This window comes from Triticum dicoccoides, chromosome 7B, assembly GCF_002162155.2.
Source record: "Triticum dicoccoides isolate Atlit2015 ecotype Zavitan chromosome 7B, WEW_v2.0, whole genome shotgun sequence".
NCBI classification, from domain to species: Eukaryota; Viridiplantae; Streptophyta; class Magnoliopsida; order Poales; family Poaceae; genus Triticum; species Triticum dicoccoides.
The window spans coordinates 722,079,298-722,088,497 of record NC_041393.1 but is presented as its reverse complement, the minus strand read 5'-3'; the positions used below and the strand labels follow the sequence as shown (position 1 = coordinate 722,088,497).

At 49.3% G+C, this 9,200-nt stretch overlaps 1 protein-coding gene and 1 pseudogene across 1 annotated transcript; both read left to right on the top strand.

The window, feature by feature from the left end:
* Positions 1 to 5,239: 5,239 nt before the first annotated feature.
* LOC119341349 (zealexin A1 synthase-like) lies at positions 5,240 to 6,878 on the top strand. The gene has a single exon (XM_037613230.1). The coding sequence runs from the start codon at positions 5,240 to 5,242 to the stop codon at positions 6,746 to 6,748; it is 1,509 nt and encodes a 502-aa protein (XP_037469127.1). The 3' UTR covers positions 6,749 to 6,878.
* Positions 6,879 to 7,184: 306 nt separating this feature from the next.
* Positions 7,185 to 8,924, top strand: LOC119339532 (annotated as a pseudogene).
* Positions 8,925 to 9,200: the final 276 nt, after the last annotated feature.

Below are 9,200 nucleotides of genomic sequence, written 5' to 3'. Positions count from 1 at the left end.
CTTGTAAGGTGTGTCTCCCTGGTTGGTGGTGCTCCTTTGACTACCGAGTCATGATTTCTAGGGTAAAACCCCAAGGTCTGGCCTTTATTGGTTGTGCCTGGCACTGACCTTGTTGAAGGCATTGTTTTGGGAACGCGCGGGCTTTCTCCAGGGTGAAAACCTACGATCTTTGATCGAAAAACGACAACGCTTGTGCATTGTTTCCGTCCTGGAGGCGTTGCTTTTGAAGAACCTTCTTTGTAGTCTGGATGTTGTCTTTGGTGGTGGTTAGATTACTGCTATTGTGGCTCATTGATCACCATGGCATGGTCTTTTTCTTTTCTTTTCTTTTTTGGCTGTGTGCACCCTAGATGTTTTTAGACATCTTGTTGGTGCAGAGGTTGGGTGTAATTGGTATCTGCTTGGTATTAATATGTATTCCTCTTTTAAAAATATATAAAAACTGGTTTAAAAAACCAGGCCGTCAGACCAGAAGCCTCGGCGGATTCTTAAGCTTAGCAGACCGGTCCATGATCGAACCGGAGAAAACGGGTCAAACTGGCCTGTTCTTTTGGCAAACCGGATGCTAACCTAGACCGGCTGGATGGATAGAATACCGAGAGAGAAGAAATAATATGCACATGCAGAAGGGATTAAAGATGGGCCAATAGCAAACTAATCTGAGTTTGGTTATAGTGAAGTGAAGAAAACCCTTCCATTTGAGCTTTACTATTACTAGTAAAAATGCCCGTGTGTTGCAACAGAGAAAAATACACACAACGCTGACCCAGTAAGCATGGTTCAAGACTTTCATAGGTCCACTTCTATTTTAACACAGTGCCACACCTTTATGCAGTATGCTATACGATAGTGTGGTTGTTTGTTCCAGCACCTTATAAGCATTTTCAAATGAGGAAATAGTGTGCAAATTTCAATTGCCCATGCCTTTAAAAATACTTGTAGTTACCACTCTTGAGTAGAGTAGGCCCAAAATGGTCTTGCATGATGCATTCTTAGCAATTTGGTATCATTTATTTCTACCATATAAATACTTTGCCATTGATGTAGTTATACTCCACAAATTGTGTTCTAAAACACACGTAAAATATTACAGTTGTTCCATTGGTTGGATTTCTAGAGAAATAACATTGCACTAAATTCTGGTACAACAATATTTGGTTATGCTCTGAAATTCTATGGGTAACATTATGGATCAACGATATTGATCAATTCATTAAACCACTCTATAAACACTATATCCAAAGTCATTCAGATCTAAATCAAGCTATAAGCTTCAAATTGGTGTATGAATACAAAGAGAAGCATGACCTTTCTACAATGTTTAAAGATTATTATCATCCTTCAAAAAGTCTAATGGAAAAAAGAGATAAAAATAGAGAAGTACGTCAACACTAACTAATGAAATGAAGAACAAATCTGTCCAATTGACAACCTCTCCTCATGCAATCAGTGGCCTTGAAGGGGACTTCCATATCATCGGATCAACCGGGGATTTATGAAAAAAGAGCCATATGTATCCAAATAAAGAGAATGGTGGAATAAGTAGGTTACATTTTCTTAACCTAATATGCTAATTGCAGAAATATGATTTACACAATGGAAGTAATAAGTTTCTTCATTTTCTTTTTAATACCACATAGTATTTGCTTGCATAAACACTGCACGTAATTTCAAATGAATAAAATATCTTCTACAGGATCAAGGGGAACATAGTTGGTTAATCTTCAGAGTAAGTTTCAGCTACAGTAATTTGAAGGACCTTTAAAAACTAATTGTTGAGGTAATAAAAGAGCTGCAACTGTAGTTAAATTCATCAAATAATAATGGCATTCCTGATTGTTAACTTTCAACTGCAATTAAATTCAGCATAAGGGGCAGTCTGCCTGCTGCCGACGCCCACAGCTTGTGCCTCGCGCAATCTTCATCTTTTTGGCGGCACTACTCCTCTACAATCGGGTTCTCCCTGATGGCCAAATGTCAGTCTGCCGTTGTAGCTTGTACAGCCGCCCAGCTACCCTTCCACCTCCGTCGCCATCCGGAAGACCGGCGGCATTGCCACACCGGCCGTTAACACATACCATGGAGACGTCCGCTCGACGATGGAGAACACAGAGGCTTATGTAGAGATTCATACAGTTGGAGATTTAAATGGTAGATAACTGATACTACCTGGTAACCTTTGCAAAACCTACTAATTAAAGTTATGTCATCACAATAAAATGTTGTGATAAGAAAATCAACATCAATCACCCTTGAGATAAATTTGATTGCATGGGAAACAGAGCATCTTTTTTTGTACACGGGGGGAGGAAATACCAATTCCAGTCTTTATTAAAAATTGGGCATGCACTTTCAGTATTCAAAACCTAAAGCAGAATATGAAAGCTAGCAAATCTCAGTTCCTAACATAAACATCCATTGGTAAAATATGAAAAAAATAATACAAAAGTAATACAGCATAACCAACAGTGCAAAAAGAGATGTACTACAGATACAATGTTCGTCAGTCATGTAGGAATAGTACTTGCTAGATTAGAAGAGGATTCTCATTGTGGTGGTTTCCTCCTGTGAGCAACTGATGCGGTATCTCATCAGGATCATCCCAAACAAAAGGAACTAAGCAAGAAACTTCTTGTCGGCGCCTGTTAGGCAGGTGTCCCATACCTAAGCGCATGACAGAAACGGTACATAGGAACTACTGGTGTTTCATTTTTGTCTATGCGTGTGTCTGTGCACTCTTGTGTTTCTTAAGAATTGCTATTTATAAGGCGTCCAACATATTATCATTATGAAGTCGACTAACAGTAGTGCAGAAATGCTTACTAGCCGTGTTTGAAAAACATTGTTTAGTGGCGTCGCATGCCAACGCCGCTAGTATGACGCTAGTGCTAAGCTGGTACAAGCGGCGCCGTGTCCCAATGCCACTCGTATATGTCTGCACGCTCCTTCCCCCCGGCATGAAAAAAGGCGGTGTTGCGGCTATCCTCCGTCAACCACTGAACCCTAGATGTTCCCGAGCCAATGCTCCTTCTCTTGCTAATAGCTCCTTTCATATAAGCGGTGCAGACATATAAGCTCCTTTCCTTCTCTCGTCACGCGCACGATTATACTTTGCATGCCTGCATGCAGCCGCGTACGTAGATCCATATGGTACATTGGAATTTTATAATCCAGCTCAAACTACTCCGCCTCAAACAGAGTAGTTTGCAGTGAGTAATTAGGAGAAGCAAGCGGACAAGTACGGGAAGAAGAGTTTGAGACGGAAACTGAAGCCGATCTATCCTCCAAACTCTTCCTAATTCGGACACGGCAAGGCATCCTATCCAATCCACCACATATATTAATCTCTACCCAACACCGACGATGGAATCAAGCTACCAAAGCCTGCACCATGAACGAGCGAAACCATAGCCCTAACGATATGTCCATGGATGGGGGTTGGTGGAAGACGGCCAGGAACGCGTTCGCCAAAGTCCCCGAAATTGTGCGCTTCCTCAACGACATGAGAATCGGCGGTTGCCTGGAGGAGTATGGGACGGCGAGGGAGCAGTGCCGTGGACGGGAACGGCGGAGATCCATGGCTGACAAGACGCCCGGAGAGGTCGTCTCGTGCGCCAAGGCGACGGCCGCGCTGCGCAAGTGCATGGAGGGCAAGGACGTCTTGGCCAAGCACCTCGTCGCCATGGATGACGGCATCAAGGAGGACGAGTGGCAGGGGTGGAATCCCTATATGCAGGCCAAGCGGGCCGCGAGGTATAGATGGTGCGGCATGAAGAACTGTGAAGAAGAATACTACTAGAACTAGAAGCCTCGCTACCTTATTATTATGTCAAACTGTCACCCAGCAATGATGGAGTTAACTTGGTTTAAAGGTTACTAGGACCAAATGTACTCCTATCTCCTTGATGAAAGCGTGCCGAATGTCCGGGCCTAATACCAAACAGACATCGCACCAAAGCCTAACATCTAAAGCCGGGTGTCCCATCCAAGCCACTACCTGGATTGGGTCCCATCTAAAGCTTTTCTTTCATTTTTGGGTTTTCTTTGTATTTTTGTTTCCTTCTCGATTTTCACTGTTTTCTTTTTCTTCCTTTCTTTGGTTTTCTTTGTTTCATTTGTTTCTTCATTTTTCTTAAACACACAAAGTGCATTCTTCAAATACAAGTTTTGAAAACTATTTTGAATACATGTTCAACATTTTTTAAATACATGGTGAATATTTTTTTAACGGAAATAAACATTTGTTCACGCATAATGTATATTTTTCATATACATTAGGAACATCTTTATATATAAGTTTAATTTTTTTAAAATACAGAATAGGTTTTTTTTAATATATGGTCCACATTTTTTGAACTATTAGCTATTTTTTAAAATGATTAATTAACATTTTTAGCTGTTGATTAATATATTTTTAATACATGATCAACTATTTTCATACATATTGTGTATTTTTAGTATACATTTTTCCTGCGGTGCGCCAATTAGCACAAGGTCTGCCGTCTGCAAATAGCACGGCTGTACATATTTGTCTTAGGTTGATGGTATTTGGCTATTCTCTTCTCAAGCATATTATATTATATTATATAGAGTAAGACATATGTGGTTAATGGAAATCTTATACAAACCAACAAACAAAAAAGTTTCCAAAAATCGTAACAATGTGTTTCAATTTTACTTGGAAAAATAACAAACAAAAAAATCTTTAAATTAAACTTGGTGAAATCCAAGTGGAGAGGAGACGCGAGGAATTGAGTCGAGGAGCGGTCCAAGCAGTACGTACTCGCTCGCACGAGGATGGCCGGAGTCAACAACGTACGGTGGCGCTGTGCTGACCGGCGGGCCGGAGAGGATGGAGGAGACGAGCCGGCAGCTAGGCGTTGCATGTAGAGGACCGGAACTGAGCACGTGCGGCCGGTAGAAGAAGAAGAAGAAGAAGAAGAAGAAACATGAATTGCAAAAAAGGAAAGAAAAGAAGAAGAAAGAGAGGCCACCCCGGCCGTGCACATGCACGTACAAGAAGAAGAAGAATTCGATTGTTCGTTGGTTGGTTCGCAAAGGTCACGGTAGGAGGCACGCCCTATTCCTTGAGCATCACGTGGGATGACTCAAGGTAGGTAGGCGTTTCCGTGTGAGACTGCGAGCTCAACACCATGCAATGCAAGCTACAAAACCACGGCTCTCCTCCATCGACCAGAAGCTGCAGCGTCCTTTCCAGTCCCATCCTCCTCCTTTGGCCATGGCGTCGCTGCCGCTCCTCCTTCTCCTGGCCGTCGTCCTACTCCTCTGGCTCCACCGCCGGCGCCAGCGCCGGCTCCGTGCGCCCGCACTGCGCCTGCCCCCGTCACCGTGGCCGCTCCCGCTGCTCGGCCACCTCCTCCACCTGGCGCGGGACCTGCCGCACCGCGCCCTGCGCGACCTTGCGCAGCGCCACGGCCCGCTCCTGCTTCTCCGCCTCGGCGGCCTGCCCGTCGTCGTCGCCTCCTCCGCCGACGCCGCGCGCGAGCTCATGGTCTCCCACGACGTCGACTTCGCCTCCCGCTACCTCATCCGCATGGCCCGCCTCTCCATCCAGCCGGGCGCCGAGGGCATCTTCTTCGCGCCCTACGGCGCCCAGTGGCGCCAGCTCCGCAAGATCTGCACCGTCGAGCTCCTCAGCGCCCGACGCGTGCTCTCCTTCCGCCCCACGCGCCAGGAGGAGGCCGCCCGGCTGCTCCGGGCGGTGGCGGCGTCGCGGGCCACGGTTAACCTCAGCGGGTTGCTGGCGGCTTACGCCGCCGACTCGTCCGTGCGCACCATCATTGGGAGCAGATTCAAGGACCGCGACGGCTTCCTGGAGTTGGTGTCAACCGGTAGCAAGCTGTTCGCCGGGATGAGCTTGCCGGACCTCTACCCGTCATCACGCCTCGCTATGCTCCTCAGCCGGACGCCGCCCCGGGTGAGGCAGCACCGCGAGGAACTAGACGCGTTCATGGACACCGTCATCCGGGAGCACCAGGAGAACCGCGGGGCCGATGACGACGACGACGAGGACCTGCTTGACGTGCTCCTGAGGATCCAGCGGAAAGGCGACCTGCAGTTCCCCTTGTCAACCGAAATGATCAAGTCGGTCGTACAGGACATATTCGCCGGTGGCAGCGAGACAGCGGCGACGACGCTGCAGTGGGCCATGTCCGAGCTGGTGAGGAGCCCTAGAGTGATGCGGAAGGTGCAGGACGAGGCCCGGCTCGCGCTCGCCGGCCAGACCACAGTGACTGAGTCCTCCCTCGCCGACCTCAAGTACATGCGCCTAGTGGTCAAGGAGGTGCTCCGCCTGCACCCGCCGGCGCCGCTGCTGCTGCCGCGGGAGTGCCGGAGCGACGGTTGCCAAGTCCTTGGCTACGACGTGCCCAAGGGCACCATGGTGCTCGTCAATGCGTGGGCCATTTGCAGGGACCCCACGCACTGGGACGCCGCCGAGGAGTTTATGCCAGAGAGGTTCGAGCGCGGTGACGCCGCGGACTTCAAGGGGGCTGACATGGAGTACACGCCGTTCGGGGCGGGCCGGCGGATGTGCCCCGGGATGTCCTTCGGGCTGGCAAACGTGGAGCTCGCTCTCGCCGGGCTGCTGTACCACTTCGACTGGGAGCTGCCGGGCGGAGCGGAGGCCGGGGAGCTGGACATGGCGGAGGAGATGGGCGTCACCGTGCGCCGCCGCAACGACCTCGTGCTTGTCCCCGTGGTGCGAGTGCCCGTGCCGCTAAATTAGTTGATAAAAGCTTCGGTTAATCTTTTTCGGTTAATCTGGTTTCTGGAAGCGGGCAATGAAGTATTCTTCTGCATGCAGTTGGTATCCCTCCTGTATCTTCGCCTTCCCTCTCAAATTCGGCGCTTCATTCATGATGTGTTTCTTCTCTTCTTTTGTTTGCACTCTATCTTTTGCTGCTTTGCTTTTTTCTCTTTGTTTGTTTGTATGTTGCAATGTAATCCAGGCCGGTTGATAGCTTTTTTTTTTTGCGGGTAAACAAAAAACAAAGAAAGTCGGGTGTGACTCGAACCTTCGTTTCAAAAAAAAAAAAAGATTCAGCTTGAGCGATATCACGTTGGTGTTGTGCTGATTCAAGGAGTTTGCTCAAATTTATGGAAACGGACACCGCCATGCCTATATGTCCGTGCCTTGGCTTGTTGTGACGTACATTAGAGAAATGGTGTACGTAAGCAGCCTAAAAATGTTGTACAGCTAGTTGTACTGTAATTTTATTTTTGAATTTTAGTTGTACTGTAATTTGAAAAAATAGCAGCACTATAAAAACAGAAACAAAATTGCATAACAATGAACGTAATCATAAACGACAGTACAAGAGAAAAAGCTTCGTACGAGGGTCGTGGTGAGGGAACAAAATTCCTACCCACCAGCCATTTTTATTCCCCTCTCACTGCCGCCAAGGCAGGGCGCTTGGCAAAGCCCGCACGGCGCCAACGACGGTGGATAGGTCCTGTTCAGGAGCGGCCTCGTGAGGAGATGCTAGAGGGTTATTGTGGGACGGCAAATGAGATGTGTGCTTGAGTGGTGGCCTTCCTGTGGTGTTCAGATGTATATTGCATGTCTATTATTTGTACAACAAACCCTCCTCCTTCCATGTATAGTTAAGGATGTGACCACTCATTGTACCTATATATAGTACGGCGATGAGTGGCGCCAGCTCTAAAAGATCTGCACCGTCGAGCTTCTCAGTGCCTGGCGGGTGCACTCCTTCCGCCCCGTGCGCGAGGAGGAGGCCGACCAGCTACTCCGTGCGGTGGCGCTGTCTGCATCACTGGGAACCGCGAACCTCAGCGAGCTGCTGTCCGCGTACGCCGCTGACTCATCAGTGTGCGCTGTCATCGGGAGCAAGTTCAAGGATCGGGGCGTGTTCCTGGCGTTGTTGCAGCGTGAGACCAAGCTGTTCGTCGGGATGAGCTTGCCGGACCTCTACCCGTCGTCGCGTATGGCCATGCTTCTCAGCCAGACGCCAGGCCGGATGAGGCAGCACCGGCAGGAATTGGCCGCGTTCATGGACGCCATTGTCCGGGAGCACCAGGACATCCGCCGGGCTAACGACGAGGAGGAAGACCTCCTGGACGTGCTCCTGAGAATCCAGTGGGAAGGCGACCTGCTGTTCCCCTTGTCTACCGACAACATCAAGTCGGTTGTCGGCATAAGCACCAAACCTCACTGGATCCATCAGAAAATCATGTCCATCCATCAGAGAGTCACAGAGACCATGAGAAAAATTGTTGGTGTGTTTGTCAATTTGTCATGCAGGACATGTTCGCCGGAGGTAGTGAGACAGCGGCGACGGTGCTGCAGTAGGCCATGTCTGAGCTTGTTAGGAACCCGAGAACAATGCGAAGGCGCAGGACGAGGTCCGACTCGCGCTCGTCGGACAGCCCATGGTGATCGAGTCCTTGCTCGTCGATCTAAACTACCTGCGCCTGGTGGTCAAGGAGGTGCTCCGGCTGCACCCGCTGGCGCCGCTGCTGCTGCCACAGGAGCGCAAGAGCGTGTCCTAGGCTTTGACGTGCCCAAGGGGACAATGGTGCTCGTTAACGCATGGGCCATCAGCAGGGACGACCCGGCCCACTCGGAGGCTGCGGAGGAGTTCGTGCCGGAGAGGTTCGAGCGCGGCGATGCCGCCAACTTCAAAGGCATGGACATGGAGTACACGCCGTTTGGGGCCGGCCGGTGGATGTGCCCCGGGATGGCGTTCGGGTTGGCAAACGTAGAGCTCGCACTCGCCAGGCTATTGTACCACTTCGACTGGGAGCTGCCGGCCGGAGCGGTGGCCGGGGAGCTGGACATGGCGGAGGAGATGGGCGTCACCGTGCGCCGGCGCAACGACCTCGTGCTTGTCCCTGTGGCGCGAGTGGTCGTGCCGCCAAAAAATTACCACATTTGGTGTTAGATTTGCAAAAAATTACCTGGTCCTAATTATTTGTAAATGTCACTATGTTTCTAGTAATTTTTTTACAAAAGGCACTGATCAGGTGATTTGGCCTGTTTGATCACTTCCGGAAATGACGCTCGTCATCCACGACATGGCAAAAGGCGGTAGCATCAAGGAGTTCCAGATGGCGACGGACCAGTGCGACAGCGAATGGGAACGGCAGAGATCCATGGCCGACAGGACGCCCGGAGAGGTCGTCTCGTGCGCAAAGGCGACAGCCGCGCTGCGCAAGTG

What these genes read in the sequence shown, in the direction of transcription:
- LOC119341349 (XM_037613230.1), top strand. Translation starts at nt 5,240, where the DNA reads ATGGCGTCGCTGCCGCTCCTCCTTCTCCTGGCCGTCGTCCTACTCCTC.